At 40.6% G+C, this 19,700-nt stretch overlaps 2 protein-coding genes and 1 long non-coding RNA gene across 5 annotated transcripts in view; 1 reads left to right on the plus strand and 2 right to left on the minus strand.

Moving 5' to 3' along the window:
• Nucleotides 1-97: 97 nt before the first annotated feature.
• LOC146700182 (uncharacterized) overlaps nt 98-19,700 on the plus strand; it is a 20,740-nt gene continuing 1,137 nt past the window's right edge. The window contains exons 1-7 of one of the 2 annotated variants that reach the window (XR_014922521.1): nt 98-336; nt 3,128-3,271; nt 4,296-4,406; nt 8,808-8,991; nt 10,296-10,356; nt 16,440-16,513; nt 19,464-19,700. The exon at nt 19,464-19,700 is cut by the window's right edge and continues 1,137 nt beyond it. This is a non-coding gene — a long non-coding RNA (uncharacterized LOC146700182). The remainder of the gene's footprint in view (nt 337-3,127; nt 3,272-4,295; nt 4,407-8,807; nt 8,992-10,295; nt 10,357-16,439; nt 16,514-19,463) is intronic. The other variant, XR_014922522.1, reaches the window with a different exon arrangement.
• Nucleotides 1,520-12,460, minus strand: slc43a2b (solute carrier family 43 member 2b). 2 transcript variants are annotated; one of them, XM_085470282.1, is made up of 15 exons: nt 12,396-12,460; nt 11,235-11,548; nt 8,679-8,973; nt 8,498-8,553; nt 8,314-8,390; nt 6,212-6,304; nt 5,735-5,868; nt 5,333-5,529; nt 5,093-5,236; nt 4,940-4,957; nt 4,257-4,389; nt 3,968-4,100; nt 3,410-3,483; nt 3,124-3,247; nt 1,520-3,047 (listed from the first exon to the last, which is right to left on the minus strand). In XM_085470282.1, the coding sequence occupies exons 2-15, from the start codon at nt 11,392-11,394 to the stop codon at nt 2,886-2,888; spliced, it is 1,800 nt and encodes a 599-aa protein (XP_085326408.1). In that variant the 5' UTR covers nt 11,395-11,548; nt 12,396-12,460; the 3' UTR covers nt 1,520-2,885. The 2 variants fall into 2 exon arrangements, with proteins under 2 accessions (XP_085326408.1, XP_085326410.1); XM_085470284.1 differs by lacking the exon at nt 4,940-4,957.
• Nucleotides 14,182-19,700, minus strand: part of hephl1b (hephaestin-like 1b) — an 18,531-nt gene continuing 13,012 nt past the window's right edge. Inside the window, exons 12-20 of the mRNA XM_085470281.1 lie at nt 18,643-18,859; nt 18,386-18,525; nt 18,184-18,309; nt 17,986-18,092; nt 17,653-17,887; nt 15,895-16,034; nt 15,608-15,761; nt 15,485-15,505; nt 14,182-14,615 (exon numbers count right to left, since the gene is read on the minus strand). Coding sequence (XP_085326407.1) covers nt 14,557-14,615; nt 15,485-15,505; nt 15,608-15,761; nt 15,895-16,034; nt 17,653-17,887; nt 17,986-18,092; nt 18,184-18,309; nt 18,386-18,525; nt 18,643-18,859 — 1,199 coding nt within the window. The 3' untranslated portion in view covers nt 14,182-14,556. The remainder of the gene's footprint in view (nt 14,616-15,484; nt 15,506-15,607; nt 15,762-15,894; nt 16,035-17,652; nt 17,888-17,985; nt 18,093-18,183; nt 18,310-18,385; nt 18,526-18,642; nt 18,860-19,700) is intronic.

Genomic DNA, 19,700 nt, shown 5'->3' on the forward strand with positions numbered 1-19,700 from the left:
AACCGTTTTTCTAAAGGGTGTGCAACACTCTGCGTCATCGCTGTCACGATGACGTAGAAGCGTAGTTATTCACCATCATCAGAGTATGACACGGAGATCACCGCTGGCACAGACGCACGGTGCGTCAGCTCTAAACCCTTTCCAACAGAGTCCTTGCATCTGATGTGATTATCCTCTTCCACACCCACTCGATGACAACTCACATGAATTACAGGCTGATCTGTAATTCACTCAAGGACCCCGGAGGCGTTCGGACCACACGTTTCAAGCAAGGCATTACAGATCCCTAATCCATGCAGTCCCTCATCCCGAAGACCGGGATGTGATTGCGAATGTGTGAGTCTAAAATTATGTAACGATGGAGTCTATATTTATGGCGCATCTGTAACAGTCTGCCCGCATCCACTCATTCCTGTGTCATCTTGGGATTGCCTTTACCTCCTGTAATATCTATCTATCTATCTATCTATCTATCTGTCCACCGCCTTTTTTACACCGAGTTCCCAGATATGAGTGACGTGCAGGTGAGAGGAGCTGAGGTGTCAAGTGACAACCATCTGCTAGAGTGTAGTATCAGGTGGCAGTGCTGCCAGGCCTGGTTAAGGGAAACATTTAGTGAGAGTATGCTAGGAACATCTGGTGAGAAAACTGCTCAGAACTCCTCTGTTTGGCCACTTTTCTGCACAAAGGCTTATTTAAAACATTAAATTATGGTAAATGGCCTGTATTTATATATTTATCACTTTTACTAGTCCCTAAGGACCCCAAAGCACTTTACACATCCAGTCATCCACACACTGGTGATGGCAAGCTACATTGTAGCCACAGCCACCCTGGGGCACACTGACAGAGGTGAGGCTGCCAGACACTGGCGCCACTGGGCCCTCTGACCACCACCAGTAGGCAACAGGTGAAGTGTCTTGCCCAAGGACACAACGACTGAGACGGTCCAAGCCGGGTTCGAACCAGCAACCTTCCGATTACAAGGCAAACTCCCAACTCTTGAGCCACGATCACCCACAAATTATGTCACCTGCTTTGTGGAACTGTATCTATGTTTTGATTTGGTTTAAATATTTAAGATAGTCTATTTACTTTTAAATCTTAGGCTGTATATCCAAATTTAATACAACATAACTGTAATTAAGGGTTTACAAGAACTATGAGCCAAAATCTACCCAGCCTTCTTCCTCTGGTGCTGGCTCCAGTGCAGGAATATGCTCCTAATGCTGACCCCTGCTGTGGTTGCAGAACAATCAAAAGCCAATCTCCAACCAGTCTCAATAAATATTTTTTGGAATAGCAATTGATTGCAAGGCTGTACGTTTGATGAAAGGTGCTGATGAAAGTACTTCATCGGATGACTTTCATCTTGCATTTAAAGATTCCTCAAACCAATCAACCAAACAAATTGCCTCAGAAAAAAATCTCAAAATTGACCACAGTGGTCATTTAATTTCTCATCCAGTGGATGGAACAGATTTCAAGGTAGAAAGGAACACTTTTGCAACTTGATGAGAATTACATGCAGACACTGAGTGCAGTCTGATAAAAAGTGAAAAAAGCAAGAGTCTTTATTAACCTCGGCAGATTTTTTTCATATTAAACAAACTTGCACAACAAAACATCCCTACATCATGACAGGAGGAGCTCTATGCTAACAGCACAGTATACAATCAGACACAGAAGTAGTTGTCAGCAGAGAGCAACTTAAATATGCCAAGAAATTTGAGTGTAAAATAAAATAAATAGAAATAAGAAGGCAGAAAATTCTAAGGCTAAGCAGAACTATTGCTGAAGAGATGAAGGGGAACTGTCAAACTGAGCTTTTTTTGTGTGAAAGAAGGGTAAAAGTGCTGTATTTCTCTCAAGAGTAGGCGGACAGACTGGACCAAATACTGACTTTAAGGTTAGGCATCTGAACTGTAAGTAATTTACTCGTTTTTTTATTTTATTTGTATTGACATCGATGTGTAAATGGTAATGTCAAAAGCTGTTTTCACTGATATGTGTGATGAACCTTCAGTTAGATTCAACATCGAAATGCACCCTAAATTTAAATTATAAATAGAAAAACTAAAGTCAAAGAGTAAAATAAATAGTCTACAAACACACCACAGAGTGGCTCATTGAATGGATTGGAACCTTCAAAATACTGACATTCATCAATACTACATGATGCGCTAAGCTACAGTTGTACTGTAATCAGATGTTAGCTTTAAGAAAAAAAAAAATCCACCTCTGTAATTACTGTCCTGACTGTCTTTACTACTCGCTTGAGAAACATCAGCAAAAAGGCTCTTCTCCCCTTTCTGTTTCTCCTTAACAACACTGAATCAAAATCTACTGTACAGCAAAAACCCAGCAGGTGAACAGAAAGGTGGTACTTTGCTGATTTTAAGTCAAAGTATGACAAAAACAAAAGAAAAGAAAAACAGATTCTGGTTTTCTGAATGACGTGGGATTCACAGAGGAAGAATCATCCTTTTTATGGTCGTGGGAGAAATACTGAAAGCAGCCTTAGGAGTGAGCTGCACTAGCGTGCGGCTCATTGGGGAGGGGATACAAAAAGACGTCAGAGGAGGATTTGGGGGAATACAGAGGCTGTTGCCTCTTTCCTTTCACAGTCTTTTCTCTCTCTTGTTCTTCTTTTCGCCCTCTGTGTTTATACCCTTAGGTTTATTTATCTTTGTAGCATTTGGAAAATGGGCATATAGGTCCGTTGGTTTGTGTAATGTATAGAGAAGTACAAAAACATTATGTTTCATTGTGATATTTAACATTTCAGTTTTCCTTTTACAACCAGCTCCTTGTGTTCACGTGATTGCCCATGTTTCTCAAAATCTTCTTCATCCCTTCTTTTGTTTTCCTATGTTTGCTTTTCTCTAGACAAAGGCCTCTGGGATTTCAGAGCCGTTGATTTTGATGTAGATCTTAGCATTGTCATCCTTCAGCTGCTGCTCTTTGTAGAGAGTCCGTCGGTACCAGATTAGGTAGAGAGGCAGCAAGAAGCCCAGCATGCTTAGTACAAGGAGTCCAACATTGACCTAGAGGACAGTACAAGAATTAGCCACGCCCGAGGGCCTAATCTCTGATTGTGTTCATGTGTATGCATATCCATACCCAGAGTGGATCTCCACCCAGTGGTCCCATCATAGCCAAAAACAGTGGCTGCTGCAGCAGAGCAAACACAGCACTGACCAGAGACTGCATCCCTGTTAGACTTCCAAACAGTGACGAGGGATACCTGAGGACACACGAGACACGGCAGGTATCTTTAGCGTCTTAGTGTGAAGCTGCATCCACATATAGAAGAGTAAGATAATGTGTGTGTGTGTGTGTGTGTGTGTGTGTGTGTGTGTGTGTGTGTGTGTGTGTGTGTGTGTGTGTATGCATGTGTGAGACTTACACAGCAGCATAAAGGCCACCAACAGCAGAGTGGATGAATCCTCTCACAACCGTGTGTAAGATAAATGACACAATCTAGGGAAAGATAAAAGTATAAGAAATTATTATTCATTATCATTTCAGAAGATCAATCATCAAGTCTATTAGATTAAAAGATTAGCTACTCTTATCTATTTACTCTTACTTAGCTAACAGCTAAAACTGGTTAATCTTAGCTGTTAGCTAGTCTTAGTTATTAACACTTAGCTAACAACTAAGTATGGCTGATCTTGGCTAGCTGGTCTCAGCTATTAAAAATCAAATTAGCAGCTATGAAATAGCTGCTAATTTGATTTTATCATTCAGGATAACTTTTCCATCTATTTCTAGAATTTCTGCTAAGCTAAGCAAAACAGTAAAAGTGTTTTGTTTTCACTTTGTCTTGCAAGAAAGTAAACATAAACACCTAAAAGTCTAACTGTACTGTGCAGTGTAGTATAAACTGCAGTCAACGGAGATTGCAATTTACATCTAGTGTTAAGTGTGAAAAATGTTGGTAAACTCAAGCTGGACTACTCACCTGCAGGGGGAGATTAGGCACTAAGCACGTAATCCCAAATCCAACCAAAAGCAAATTTGTGAGCAAGAATGCTCGCAGTGCATTGGTCACCTTCTGAATCTTTCTGTCTCTGCGCTTGGTCTTTGTTTCTCCTCTTCAGGTTTGAAACAGAAAGAAGGAGAGGTCATTTTTCAGTCACAATAACCTTTTATTTTTGGCTCTATTAATCACATTCTGTGTCTAGAAATGTTGAGAATTTAACAAAGTGGGTTTGTCCTGCATTGCAAAGGATTGCTAGTATTTGACATACTTGTTTAAGGGTTCCTTGTCTTCTTGTCCATCATCACAGTCCTTCAGCTTCCAGTCCATAATCTGACCAATCACAGGGGTGGTCATCAGGCAAAGTAGCTGCAGCACCCCGAAGATGGAAGAGTACAAACTCACTGAAAAAGAGATCAGAGTGAGCATACAATATAAAAGGATAAGGAGAAAGTTTAAAATACAGTGACAGTGTTTGAAAGAATATACCTATACTGACTTGGTTAATAGGACAGTATAGTTAATATTTAGCACCTAGTATTAGTGCTATATTGAGTGGAACAATGGTTGATGCAGGAGGGGGTAAGGTTGTGTGGGTTATTTCTATGGGCTAAGGGAGTAATGATACACGGAAACTGCATCACGTGAAACTGCTCATATGGTGTGCACCCTTTGCTGCTAACGGGCAAAGTTAGTTAATAAGTACAGTAAATAGTCATTCCGTGCAGATTAAAGCAGAATGAAAGATCAAAACAACAGCCAAGGTCAACTGATGAAATAAAATAACTAGCTATTAAAAAAGGTGCTATTCAATGCTGTGAATGGTACTATTCACAGCATTGAATAGTACTAATCACTGCTGTGATGCGTTTCTAAATTGTAAGTGTTTTCACCTTGAAATGTAACAGTCGAATGATTTAGTAATCTACTGATACAGAAGACTTCTTATCTTACCAACTTCCATTCTTTCCACTGAAAATCCAATTAAAACAAGTAAGGCAAACTGCTTTCAAGTTATGATTCATATTTGTTGAGAAAGAAACAGCAAAAGCATTCATGTTTAAGTATGCGTGCAAACTTCAAGCAAAGAGAAGTCGAGAAAGTGACCTTTATTGAGGTCTCCATCGGTGAGTGACTCCAGGACGCTGTTCATGGCTCCCATGTAGAACAAAAGACGAAGCTGAGTCATAGACATGGTCACTAGACTGAGCAGGAAAACTGGAGTGATGATAGTTTTAAAGAATGACTGGGCTGCAGAGGAGAAACGAAAAACGAAGAAGGGTAAATTCAGTGGATTTAAGTAAAAAGTGCATACATGGGTTCAGGTTTATAATACTGCAGTCTTACATTCTTCTTGTGGCTTGCACTCCATTTCCAGGTCCATGGTAGAGAGACAAAGATTGTTTCCATCTTTGGTAGTCAGCTCCTTTTGCTTTGTGTTGGTGCCCACGCTCAGACGACGGCCCACTGTGGTCACTTGCTTGTAGAACTGCTGACCTGTGATTTTATGGTCGAAGCCAAGCCAGCTGAACTTGATCTTCACACTGAGGAAGCAAAGGATGAGAGAGGGATTAGAAGACTGGATAACAAGAATGGGAGTAGAGGGGATTATGTTAAGGGTAACAGAGAAAAGTGGAAAGAGATGGGACCATGGGGGAATTGAACAATTAAAAAAAAACTAACTGTTGGTGTGAATTGGCGCTATATAAATAAAATTGAATTTAATCAATTTGCATGTGTGTTACTAACGTGTAGTCCATATCTTCTGGGCCTGGGAATGGTTCCAGTGGCCAGTTGAAGAAGCAGTTCGTGAAGACCAGTCCTGCACAGGCGGCCCACACCACCAGAATCGTGATGAATGGTACGCCAAAGTCATAGATCACCTGTGTCCAAAACAAGGGCCCATAAATACAAAGTACAGTGCAAAAAAAGACATAGAGAAGACAGTTATAGTCACAGTTCTTGGACTAAACCGGTCTGGGAATTCTAAGTTCTCACATGATTCTTATGGTGCACTTTGTTAATTGGGTTAGACAAAATCAAAGTTATCCTGTACTAATTGGCAGGAAAACCCACTCCTTGCATTTAACCCATCCTGAGAATTAGAACCAGTTCTCCTAATACTTCTGATAATCCATCTGTGGACCAGTTCTAGATTTTGGCAAGTGCCTTGATTGCCAAGATTAAGGTGCCAGGAGAAAATACGTAGCCTTCAGTGTTTGTTACCTTGACACCGGGAAAAGTGACAGCAGAGGATGCGTAGGAGCCGATCATCAGGGCGATGAAGGTTGAACGAAGGTCCCCAAACATGTTTGGTAGCTAGAAGAGAAACGAATGAAGAAACAGGGAAAGAGGCCGTGAGCTTTACAGTGTTTTTGTTCTCTAGATTTTTGCATTAGATTGCACAGCAACTGAGATTAGATATATTCAGTTATCTAAAGGAAAAAATGGGGAGGTCAACTGTTGTGCAGCTGCACTTAGTTTAGTTTGGGAGGGGGTGGAGGTAGAGGGTGTGGGTGCAGATTGGGGCACTGTGAGGCTGGTACCTACTGACAATGGGGTCACAGTTTACAGTAAGACCCAATTAGTAAGCAGACTTGGCACCATGGCGCGAACATCAGAGAAAACAAAAATGCAACAGAGTGACATGAAACCAGCCCACCTCGGTGTATGTAAATATAAAACAGCATCACATAACACACACAGCTGTCCAACATACGACACTACTGATGAGTTCTTTCCAGCTGAAACAATCGGACGGGTCGGCTGAGGCGAGGTGACATTTGAGGACATAAAGATGTCTTTAATATACTTTTCTTTAAGAAAAAAAAATGGATTTGGAAGCCAAAACGGGAGACAGCGGGTGACAACAAAACATCCGAATACAAAGGCATTCACAAGCTGTTCTGTTTTCAGGAGACTGAACAACAACAAGCTCATTCAATTACATAAGAGTGGGGAAAGCTAAGGAAGAGGTATGTGAGTGCTAAATTGAGAAGGCGTGTGCACCCAGGTTACCAGGATTTCCCAACACTTTAATCAGGAATAACTTGAAAACTCATCTCATTGAGTTTAAATGACTAAAGGTGCTGTGCACAAGCAACTGCTGGATGAAACCTAGAACGCGGAAGGTGAGCTGACATTAGCACTGAGCCAGTAGTGGCCACTGAGGGCAGCTGACTGTTACCCAACATCCCTCAGCTGAGAATGAATGCTTTAAGGTCTGCGGAGAAGTCACGGACAAGCAGTCAAGCAACAGGGTTGTGTCTAATGATTAACCCGACACTGAGGCTTTCTTGTAAATTGAGCTGCTGAGGAGATGAAGTGAAACTTGGTGCGAGGGAAACATCTTTTTATGCACCACCTCTGGAGACTGACAGTAAAGGGAGCAAACAATTCTTTAAATCAAGGTTTTACTATAACACTGATATGAATGGCCATGGCAGCAAGTAATGAGAGACACGACAAATACAACAGGAGAAATAAAGGATGTAACAGCAAGAGTCAGTGCTGGTATAGAATCGGGATGTTTCACTGGGAGATTTAGTGGAGCAGAGGCCCTCTCCAGTGAACAGCATCACCATGGTAGAGAACTGGACTCCCATGTGAGTCACTGCAGGCTGAACTGATGTCAAGGCCAGAGAAGAAGCGGGGTGGATAATTGCAGGACAAGAATGCAAATAAATGATGATCTTTAGACTGTTTATCTCGGCTTTTGTATCCTTGCCTGTAGGGCTGATTACATTTAAACTGTTTCAGGTATAAAGGCTTTTTCTTTGCTCCAAAGAATCTGTGAAATTTGATGAACTGAATTGAAGGATATGACTTCAGGAATTAGGCTCTTAACTGAAATTTTAGACTTCCAAGAGTGATGCTGCTTGGTTTTTTTTTTTAAGTGGGAATTTCTGTGTTTAGGGACTGTGCAGCAAGTCCATTAAGTCTTTGCGAGAACAGAGAAAAACGAGGGATAAGTAGGAGAAATTCTTGATTCCTCCTTCATGTCCTTTGTGAAGCACAATAATATCCCTCTAATCAACTCCCTTACCTGCTATCTGACACTTGGCAGGGTAATCCCTAGGAACATGTAGTTCAACATTAGAAAAAAGGCAAAGTTAAAAAAAAGAAGATTAAACAGGAGACAGGGTGGAACGTCAGACAAGAAGGGAGGGAGAAGGCGAGCAGGCAGGGAGCCAACAGGCTATTATAACAGAGCGAGTGAGACAAAGAGCTGTGTAGATAGAAACATACATCTGGACAAACATATTGCAGCAGGTGCAAGGACTCTATGGAACAAGGATTATAAAGCACACATCAGTGTGCACACTTACTGTGAGAGAGGTGAAGGTCATGCACATGCCCCCGAAGCCATTGAAAGTAAGAGCAATGAAGATAAGGACGGAGAGTTCTGCAAAAAAACCCAAACAACTATATATAAATATATATAAAAGTCAAAATCCATACAGTGCTCCAAATGTTACAGTGCAAAAAAGACATTTGTTCATATGAACTCACCATTTGGTTTGTAGGCTCCATAAGCAATGAGTAGACAGGACAATCCAAAGCAGGTGCTGAAAATATATGATTGTGTCACACTTCTGATAACAAGCTAACTAAAGCTCTATTTATGACTACACGTGTATTTTTCTCCATACATCACAGTAAGTCTGGATAATTTCTTCCCTTCTTTGCTTACCTTCCCAGCAGTCTCAGTTTGCGAGGCCCATATTTATCCATGACAATCCCCAATGGCAGCGTGATGGCTGAGAGGAGGAAGGAGCCCACTGTGAAAGCCAAGTTCAGCATCTCATCCTGTTCTTTACAGATCAGCCAGCCGTTCATCCTCAGGGGCCCATCCATAGGGACCAGGGGCCTCATCTCGACACCGTCTCCCAAACCCACCACACCAGCCTCACTTTCATAGTCATAAGTGTACTCATCAGACGCCTGTGCTGAATGAGACTGGGACAGATTGTAGTTGGAGCTGTTACCTAAGGACCGAGATAAAGGTTGGTAGAATATAAGAAGTTTTATAGGAATTATGCAAGTGGAAGATATTCAATAAGTTTGGATGTTTCAGGCTGACTTAATGTGCCCTTTTCACTTAGAAGGTTTTTTTTTTTATAATGCTGCGAAAAAACAAACACCACCCAACTAAGATGCAGTGTTGTGGATAATCAGGAATTTTTTAGGTTCTCTTCTGTGGCTGAAGAATATAGCTCTGAATAGTTTACTTATATCTCTAATACATCAATACATACCAATCAAATGTGCACAGCCAGTTAGATTAATTGTGAACCTCAGCATAAAATAAAAAAAGTGCCCCTAAAGATTATGATATGGAATGCAATTTGGCTTTTATTGCTACTTTGGAATGATATGAACAAAACGTGATAAGCTAGCACTTGCAATAAACTTCACATCATTATCAGGACCTGCAAGGAGATAATGTGAACAAGTGCAAAAGTCCAGAAGACGTCCAGGTGATGAAGTGAGGGGAGCTGCAGCTTTGGACCTTCTTAGCATTAGCTTTCCAGATCACGCTCTTCCAGTGCTATCAGCCACCGGTTATCTCTGGGAGGAAAAACGTGTGTGTGTGGCATCCCAACGTGAAACACTGTGACGCACTTCATGACCAAGTGCCAAAGTCTTCCCCAAGAAGACAGATCAGCATCTCATACCCTTTGAATCACTGGGACACAATGCTGACGGGAGCAGCTGAATGGCAAACTATATTGCTGAACGTGCAGTTAATACCCAACACTGTGTCCCTGTAGCATGTATAGCAAAATGTTTGACTGGGCATCCTGGTGCAAAATGACTTACAAAGGCTAGAAAAGGCATTAAGATGTTGGCACCGAGCTAATGCTGAACCCTGCACTAACACTGCACACAAAACGAGAAAAGGCAGCTTCTAAATGCATCGATATCTTTTGCTTTATTTCATTTGAAGTGATCTGGTATTTCATAATTAAAATTCATAAAATGTTTATTACGAAACACAAAGCACAAAGTGCAGTCTATATATTTTAAATGCCAAATATGTGCTTCTTGTGCCGGTCTATGCTGGACCATTATCTTTCCATTTCGCCATTCTATTTTTTACTGTTTCCTGGTTTGATTTCTACTGCTCATCACTTTAGCTATCTCACCCTCTCTGCCCTTTGTCACTGAACTTTAAACTCACTTATTACCAGCTATAAATGCTTCCTGCTGATTACTTTGTTCCTCAATCACGTCACATGTTTGAAAAAAAGCTGAGCTGGTGCTTGCTGCTGTTCTCCTTTTTTTTTTTCTTCTCTTATGTCATCAGAACAAGATAAGATGACTGTGGCAGTTCTCCAGGAAGTTATTGCTCAACTTTTACTTGACTGGTGAGTGTGCACAGCTTCACAGCTAAAACATTTGCACTAGCCTATAAAATGTTGTTCCTTTGCAGGTAAATGTGTATGGGACAGCTGTCAGCCTTTATAAGTTTTTATTGCTGAATGTTAATATTAGCCACTGGTGCAGAGGTGAGTAAAACATCCTGCTGCATGTTATAAATGCTCCAGGACTTAGTGTGGATACTAACATGTTTACCTCTTTCAGGCCATGGGACGCCACACAGTATCACCTCGGGTCCTCCTTTACGTTCCCCTTGTTTATTCTCTTTTAAAAGACCACACCGGGGTCACTTAGGCTGAGTGCATCAATCCAACCTTTGTTCTTAACGATACAAAGTACCTGGTGTAACTTTTGTCATAGTGTGGGACTCTTGACATAAAGAGAGCAAGCTTTAAACAATACAGACTCAGGTAAAAGGATCAGCCGATCAGTCCATCATTGGTCTATGAGTTGACTCTCAACAAGTCTACTGCACCATAAAACCTTTTATACTTTCACTTTAGACCAACTGACCTACCTGTTACACTGCTCTTTATTTCATTTGCCTGCTCAGATTTAATTTCCTGAGTCCTTAAAACAGGTTATGACACTTGTACAGAAAAAACCCTCATTCTCCCTAAAGAATGGAAGAGGCCAGAACACAGTAGTCTCGTATTACAACTGTTGAATAAAACCCGCTCCTAACTTAAGATCACCATTGCTGTCAATCACTTAATCCTTATTTTATTGGGATATTTCAGCGTACAAAAAGGAAAAAGTGCTTTCCAAAAGCTAAGTCAAAAAACCAATTGTCTTTTCTTTCTTTCTTTACAAGGCATCGCCATAACTATTTTGGTAATTATAAAACACAAGAGTTTCGACTTACCCTCCTCGCTGCAAAGGTACGAGTAGAAGCCCTCTGACTTGAGCATGATGAGGAGCGATCCCCATCCCAGCAGCACAGCAGAGAAGAGCAAATTCTCAATGATAGCAGTCACTGCCATCCACCAGCGCCTGGCAAATGCTGTGGCCAGGGTTGGAGCCATGGTTGATTGGGAAAAAAAAGTTAAAGACAGAAGCAAAAAGCAAGAGGAGAGAGATTTAGGGGACAAAGAAAGAAAGGGAGAAAGAAGATGTAGCTGGAAGTGCAGAAAGAACCTCCCTGACTGACGCTCGGATGAAAGATCACAGCTCACTTATCTGTGAAGAGAAAAGAGCAAGAGGAGGGGGGGAGGTCTTACAGTTAGCCTATCACTGTGACAGACAGATAGAAAGGCTCACTTCTTTTTATAAGATTACAAGATCAATCACTTAACTTTGAACCCAGCAGAGGAAGGCTGGCTGCACTGCATGGAAATCTGTGCTGTTTGTTTGTGGCACTTTTCTGATTAATTTAAAGTGTCTGTGTTAGTTAGATACAGAGAAGACGCTAAGCTCTACATCAACTAACATTAAGTGGTGAATGATTAACTTTTGTCATTGTAGGAAGATTATGACATCATGAGACAAAGACCTTGCATTACATTACAGGCACTTATAATACATGCACCCATAGTGGACTTTCTGCTGATTTCTGGAAAAACCAAACTGGTCTAAACTGGACATGCACAGAAAATGGGATTCTCTCACTGCCCATGGCCCCTCATGCCCATCCAACCGCAGCTTTTCTCTGCAATTAGTGTGGCACATCCACAGCCAGACAAACAATAAACAAATCAACGGGAACAGCCAACCTCTCTCTCTGTCTCTCTCTCTCTCACACACACACACACACGCACGCACGCACACACACTGTCTGTTCAGCTAGTAGAATAAAAGTAGTTGCAGAGCTGCAGAGTTAGTTGTACGCCTCAACAAAATGACCAAATCAAACGAGAATACACTCTTGGAAATCATTTAATTGTAGGAGCTGTTGTTGAATGCTTCATTTAATTAAAAAAAATGAAATCACTTTCCCACTCCTGTTTCAGTCATTCACTCTCTATAGCACACTTCAAAGCAAATTACAGATCTGCTTTGACATGTTCAGTGAGTCTTAATTTCTTACCACTGCGGCTCAGAGCTGCTCCTTCCAGCTTCAAAGTGATGCCTTCTGGTAGGCTTTGAGTAACCTGGTTTCTGTGAAAATCCACTTTTATATACCAGCGTCGCCCGCACATAGCGCCCCCTATGGACATTACCATGCAGTATGTCTGGACTCCAACCAGCCTTTATTTTGTTGACACTTTTATCACCAGATAGTTATATAATTTAATAATTGTGGGTCTAAAGCCATTATTTTTACTTTAATTAAATGTGGTGAACTATGAAGAAAAAAGAAAATAACCTGTGTCTAATTAAACAGATTTTACAGGTAATGACAGGAAATATGACGGTTGTGTGTATCAGTTGATAAAGAATAAGAGCAGACTTCCCCTATTTCAGTATTTACGCCACCTGTTTACTTATGTTAATCTGAGAAATTAGAGAAAATAAAACATCAAAAAAGAATACTCCATTGAAGTCTCTGTTAAAATTCAGCAACAGTAAAAGTTAAAGTCTTAAATCTTTAAAGTTGATTTAACTAAAGCTTCAGCATAACTGACCAAAACCCTCTTGAGCAACTCTTGTATTGAGTGTTTTTCTACACATAAGACTTTAAATGAGCTGCAGTTTTTATTTCCTGTACAGGATTCGCCCCTTCTTAATTTTTATTATTGGTTTTGTTTCTTAGTTTAATTCTAAGCACACTGTTAAATGAAAAAAAAAAAAACGGATCTGGTTAAAGCAAGTTAACACACGTTTACACCGAAATGTCAGAGTTATATCAGCAAACTTGTTTTTCAGGTTGGACACTTGAGTTTGTCCCCCTGCAGTGGACTGTGATTCAGCTCTAATCAATTGGCCACTCAATGATTCAGTGACCACTGTGACCAGATCTGCATAAACACTGATGTGCTGCTTTGTGTTGTTACAGTCTTCAGTATCTCACACTGAGAGCACTCTTTAAACCTTTCAACAGCAAAACAGTTAAACTAATGGGATCTCTCATCTCTAATTTTCAGCTCTAATCAGTCTGTTTGAATATCAGCAGGCCCATCACAAGGTGGAGGTACCCAGCCTTACTTCACAGTTATTGACAAACTCTTTGCAGTCACATCAAGTAAATTTAATCACTAGTGCACTGTTTTTCCAAGCCTTATCAAAACCATTTATTGACCTGCTTGCTTTTCACACCTTACATTTGCGTCAAATAGTCTAATCATTTAGATATTGTTTACTGTCTCAACAAGGGGCCAAATCTGTATGTTTAACTGTTAATCTTAAGGTAAAAACCAAAAAAATATCCGGTATCTTTTAAATTGTGGCACACACATTGAGAACTTGCTGTTTTTTCATAGAATTAATGCCACCTTGTGGCTTTTAGTGATCCTGGCACAGTCATCCAGGTTCATGGCCCATATGCCAAGCTCAAGCTCAGCTAAAAAACAGTAAAATGAGTCAAATTTGGGGAATTTGTTCAATTTTTTCGCCTTTCAGGTTCACAAAAATGCTGCTATTTTAAAACAGATAAATGTATTGTGACTGCTTTGCTTAACACTTTTACTCGTCTGTGGTATGTACCATGAGTACTGTTTAATCTCCAATAAATCTTTACTCTCTCTGGAATTTCTACTCATTAGTACTCATTTCTAAGCATAAATAAGTCTAGCTTGTCTTAAAAATATACTCTCCTCAAGTGTTCACATCTAGAAAAGAAATCTGTGGGTGTCTAGTGGGACAGATTGTTCCACATCCAAACCCAGCACTGTTGTGCTAGCACAAGAAAATGAATTACTCACACTGACGCATGCCACAGTGCAACTGAAAAAGTTTTTTTTTTATTGCACATTCATACTTGAAATCCAGTATTTGGTAGCAGAAGTAAAAAAATAAAAAATAAAAAAAAAATAAAAGCCAACATAGTGCAATATGACAGAAAGCAGCAACAGAAACAAATCCCAGCTGTAAAATGCTTTGTTTCCTTCATTCTAATGCATAAAGTCATCTTGAACATTATACATGATTGTAAAGTGGTATATATAATTTAACTGGCCTGGGTCATGCTTGATATTTATGTACATGATCTCAATCAAACACATAAGTGACAGCAACTCCGTGTTTTATAAGTGCATCAGTGACCACTGTTATAATCCACACATATAATCTGTTGTCAGGGTCCCTCATCATTAACATATAGCCAGTAGAACAAACAGCGAGAGCAGCATCTTTATGGAGCTTTTAGTTCCTGGTGGTGTAAAAGGAAAAGAAATATAAGTGAGAGATAAGGGAAGCCAGAAAAGCATTACAACATTACCCAAAAATCTATGAATCTTCCCTGTGATGGGCTGCAGGTAACAGTTTTCTAGAAATGCATATGTTTGATCTTTGAAAAAGGGAACACTAAATGTAACACCCGCCTTATCAACATTTACGCTTAGTCAAAAATTCCTTAGCAGCACTGCATCAACAGTGCCACAAGGACACCCGACGCAAATGACTGTTTTGCTATACCCAATACAAACAGAGCAAAGACAGATAAACTTTAAAAACATTCCCCATCAGTTACATAACAGTACTGAGGAAATGCTTTGTCCTGCAGTACTTGTGACCGATGGTGTGCCGCAGAGGAGAGATGAATGGTATGCTGTGGTAGTAACCACACCAAATAAAAAAGACAACTGCTCTTGAAGAAATATTCCAGTGTTTATGCATGTTTGGTTACTGAAAAGCATGCCTCCAAACATTTTGTATGTAATTCCAGGCACAGGATACGGAATCAGGAATATATTCAGACACATAATACATAAAAAAAAAACTACAATGTTTAAAAGTATAAATAGCAACCCAGTGTGTTAAAGTGTATTTTTGTGACAATGACATCATAGTTATTGTAATGTAATGCAGTCCTTTGAAACAGTAATAGTGACATAATACAAAAGTTGTTAAAGAAATTCAATACTCTGTGTGAAATTTATTTTTCAATCATGTATCCTACAAAATTAAGTTGCATTACTTTTAGGCTCTATTTGATATAAAGTTAAAGTGACAGAATACTGAAATCTTCCACCCAGTGACGCCCAGTAACAATTTTTACGTGAAAAAAACAGATCTTACCATGCGAGGAGTTTTCTGGAACTGAAAAAAACAAACAAGCGAAATGTTAAACTCATTTCTAAATAATAGGTGACAGTGTATTAACATGAGAGACTGCCCCGCAGATCCTTTACACTGACCAACCTTTGATGGTGAAAGTGGTCTCCATGCCAGCATGGATATGGTCAGTCACATGACAGTGGAGCAACCATGTGCCTGGGTTTCCAGCCACCATCTCCACAGTCTGGAAGGTCCCGGGGAACAGATCAAAGACGTCTGCACGGTGCACAAGGTCCGTCTGACACACATAAGAGTGGTGCAAAAAAGGGGGAACAGCAAAGAGGAAATATAAATGGAGATATGATTCTTTCGGTGCGAAAGAAAGAATGGTCTTCCCGCTGCGAGTGACCACTAACAAAGCACAAACAAACCTTGTAAGTAAAGGTCTCTGCATGAAAGTGAACAGTGTGCATGTCTATTTCGTTGCCCATTCCGATGAGATACCAGTCAACTTTCTGGCCCTGAGTCATCTCCAATCCATGGAGGTTCCCATATAGCTTCCCATTGATCCCTGCAGCAGACACATTCACACACAGAATCAGAGACATGGTGCACAAGAGAAACAGGAAATGTGAAAGCAAACACACTTCAGCACACTCATCAAAAGCAAGCTGAGGAATAAAGGTCTGATTTTGTATCCAGTACAGGACTTTATTGAATTTAACCTCATTTCTACTGTCTGATAAAGAGAAGTGGAATGTCCCTGCTTCCTGCTGGATCAACTTTAGATGATGTACATTGATGTTTGTGGGCTGAATTTGGGGATTTGCTTGTTATTATGCGTTATATGTAATTTATTTTATCTTAAATAATTTGCATTTGAAACTTTTTGTGTTGTTTAACTCTCCTCAGAATTTTATTGGCACTTCTACACTGTGCCCTAACTTTACCCAGATTTGCCTATTTTATGATACAGCCAGGGGTTAAAGTGGGCCAGAAGAGGAATCCAGCAAAGATTCAAAACATCATTCAAGCACCGTCATTTAATGAGTAAGTAGACAGGTTAATGCATGTTACTACTGGATGAGTTTATTTTTCACGAGCTGCAGGCTGGCATGCCCTTCAGTAACAAGAAAACAATCCCTACGATGCCTTCATGGTACAGATATAAATTTGCAGTTGCTGAACTTAAGCATCTAGCTGCAGAAGAGGAGTGAGCATAAATGGAGTAACGTCAGGTCATTTCAGATGCAACTTTTCAAACAGCTCAACAGACACGAAATAAACTGTTTCTTTCACAAAATGTGTCTCTGACTAAACACCAGATTTAAATATTGATTAATTCCATCTTAAATCAACACAAGCCTGCTTGATCTCTGATCTGCTCGAGTTCCAATTTGCCTAAAAATTTTATGGGCGAAAGTTTGAACATGTATAATGAGTGCTGTGAAATTTTAGCTTCATATACCAAATGCCTTTCAAGATCATTTTTTAAAAAATGGTCAGTCGACCTGCTTTTTGCACGTTGAAGATTGTTACGGCCCTGGGCCGGCTGTGTACCTTTGTTGTGCTCTGTCTTTAAGACTCCACAGGTCCTTCCCGATTGGAGACCAATCAGCCGCCGCCAGCTCTCCAATCGGGAAGGACCTGTGGAGTCTTAAAGACAGAGCACAACAAAGGTACACAGCCGGCTCAGGGCCGTAACAAAGATATTCATGTTTGAACATGAATATCTCAAAAACTGTTTAATATAAAAGCATTCAAAAGTTCTTCCACAAAAGTAAAACTATTTTAGACAGTCCTGTCCAAACAGAACGGAGTTTCCAGATGGTGCTGTAGTGGTGCTGTAGTTATAAGTTATGTCTGTGAAGGTTCTCAGTCATAAGTTAGAAATTTATTTTGTTAAATTTGTGCATATTTTCTATTTTCGAGATCTGGGTCATTCCATTTCAAATCATCAAGTTTTTTTTGAATATTTTCTGCTCAACCATCTCTGATTTGCTGTCCTGATTCATTGTGGTGGCAACAAAAACGATTACATTTATACTAGGTTACATCAAGATCAACAGACATCAATTTATGTTTATCTTCTCTGGATATAATAGGTGAATATGTTTACTAAATCTAAAGTTTAATTCTTTGGCCAATAAGGTTGTTTTTCTTTCTGTGGCCCCATTCACTCTTCTTACCGTGCATCTTGTTACTCTCCTCAAACTCTTCATCTGGAGTGAAGTTCTCAGGGTTGAGACCAAGGTACGTTCTGATGTTGTCTCCCAAATACCAGGACTTGTTTTCATCATGCACCATAAAGAGCAGTGCAAACTCCCTCTCCACGTCACTCCTCTCCCTATCGGGACCCTCCCCACGCTTCAGAGTCCCAGGCCTGCATATCACCAGAGGCCCCAGAAGGCCGCTGTACAGATCCTGAACATAAACAAACACCTTATCAGAATAAAATCTAATACTTCAACTCCTGCTTAAATATTCTAGTTGCGCTGTAAATGATGCGCTTCTATTTTTACCATAACAAAGTCAACAGTGGAGTAGTAGATATAAGAGATACAGTTAGGATCCGTGACCCCTGGACCAGAGCGTTCAGGAACATCCCAAGTTACTTCAATAAAGTTGCCTGAAGGTTCAGAGAACATAAAAAGTATGAATCCTACTGCTTCTTTAAAAAGCCAGCATTTTTTATGCCCGTTTAAAAATTCATTTCTCACCGGGTTTGACAGGAATGTGTCCACCGCTGGCCCTAACGCCATGTGTGGTTATTGAGTATGGTCGGGTGGCATTGTTCTTGAATATAATCACGATCTGCTCTCCTACTTCTGCTTTGATTATTGGCCCTACAGGAGAAAATAAAACTCATGTCATCTTCATTCTTCTCTTAGTAAAAACAACATAAAGAACTGTTAAGCTTACCTAGAATTTCCAAATGCTGCTGGTTGGGCTGCCTTTTCTTCTGAACACTGAAGGTGTCATCAGTATATTCTCTATACACCACCTTCTTATAGCGTGAGCCAATTCTGTTCTTTCCTTTTCCCACAAATATGCTGCCTGGACTGGGAGACAAGTAGCAATTTGCTTCTATTAACAAACAGTAATAAGTTATGGCATGAATTACAGGTTGTGGCTTCAACAATGAAACGTATCATCCTGCAATTATCTCACTCACACACCTGTCCTTTGGTGTGCTATGGTGTTTCTCCAGCTCCCAGTCTCTCTTAGGTGAATAGTCCCACTCTATTTCCTCAGCACTGATGAAATATCGCACAGTCTTGTTCAGCTTTGTGTATTTGTGATTTACTTTTTTTCCTGGGCACTCATTAACTTTATACCACTGCCTCATGCCACCTGAGTAGTGATCTATTACTGTGCAGCTCACCTCATACACACCTGTTTGGAGAAACAACAAACAAGAAAAGGTTAAGGATTTGGACACATTCATGTGCCTTAAAAACAGGGCCCCATGTGAAAAAGGCAAACTTAATAACTGATTGTGTCGCTCTTCGCAGAATGAACTGCAATCAAATGTTTGCAATAACTGACAATAAGTCTCTCACATCACTGTGCAGGAATATCAGCGCACTCTTCTTTGCAGGAGATTTTTAATTCAGCTACATCGGACAGTTTTCAAGCATGAACAGTATGTTTAAGGTCAAGTCAAAGCATCTCGACCTGATTTAAGTCACTTTGTCACGGTCCCCGTGTCTCTCTGGTTGGCCCACTCTGGCTACAGGTTTTGTTGTTGTTGTTGTTCGTCCTCCTCCTCTCTGCCTGGGTGGAGCTCGTTACGGGCTCTCGCTCTTGGCCCACGCACCTGTGTGATTGTGTCCACCTGCTGCTGATCTTGCTGATTTCCCCAGCTGCTATTTAAGGCAGTGGCACAGAGCAGCTCACCGCTGGAATGTTGAACCTCCTGAGTTCGTGCTTGCGGCATTTTCAAAAGAATCCCCTGTGTGTATTTTGCTGTGGAGCTAATGTTAACTTCTGTGTGTAGATATCCCTCTTCTGGACCACATCACGGGACCTGCCCGGGTGTGGCAGCGTGTGTGGAGTTTTGGAGCGAGTGCGGCTGAAGAGGAGGTCGTGTGTGCGGAGGAGCTGTGGCGGTGACTGTGTGGAAGAGGAAGCGTGTGTGTGGATTTCCCCCCTCCTTCTCTCCCTGGAGCCCTGGACCCCCCTCCCAACTCACTGTACATATATATAGCACTGAGGTGATCCTGTTGTAAATAAA

The sequence above is a fragment of the Copadichromis virginalis genome, linkage group LG10 (assembly GCF_057382275.1).
Source record: "Copadichromis virginalis isolate Kocher_CV1m ecotype Utaka linkage group LG10, C_Virginalis_male_GT1.1, whole genome shotgun sequence".
In the NCBI taxonomy this organism is placed as follows: domain Eukaryota; kingdom Metazoa; phylum Chordata; class Actinopteri; order Cichliformes; family Cichlidae; genus Copadichromis; species Copadichromis virginalis.

Bases quoted from the DNA above. Each gene is read 5' to 3' on its own strand.
- slc43a2b (XM_085470282.1), bottom strand. From the start codon at position 11,394: ATGGCTCCAACCCTGGCCACAGCATTTGCCAGGCGCTGGTGGATGGCA. The intron at 8,974-11,234 runs GTAAGTCGAAAC...CTCGGTCCTTAG, and splicing joins GTACCTTTGCAGCGAGGAGG to GTAACAGCTCCAACTACAAT. The intron at 3,484-3,967 runs GTGAGTAGTCCA...ATCTTTCCCTAG, and splicing joins TGCCTAATCTCCCCCTGCAG to ATTGTGTCATTTATCTTACA.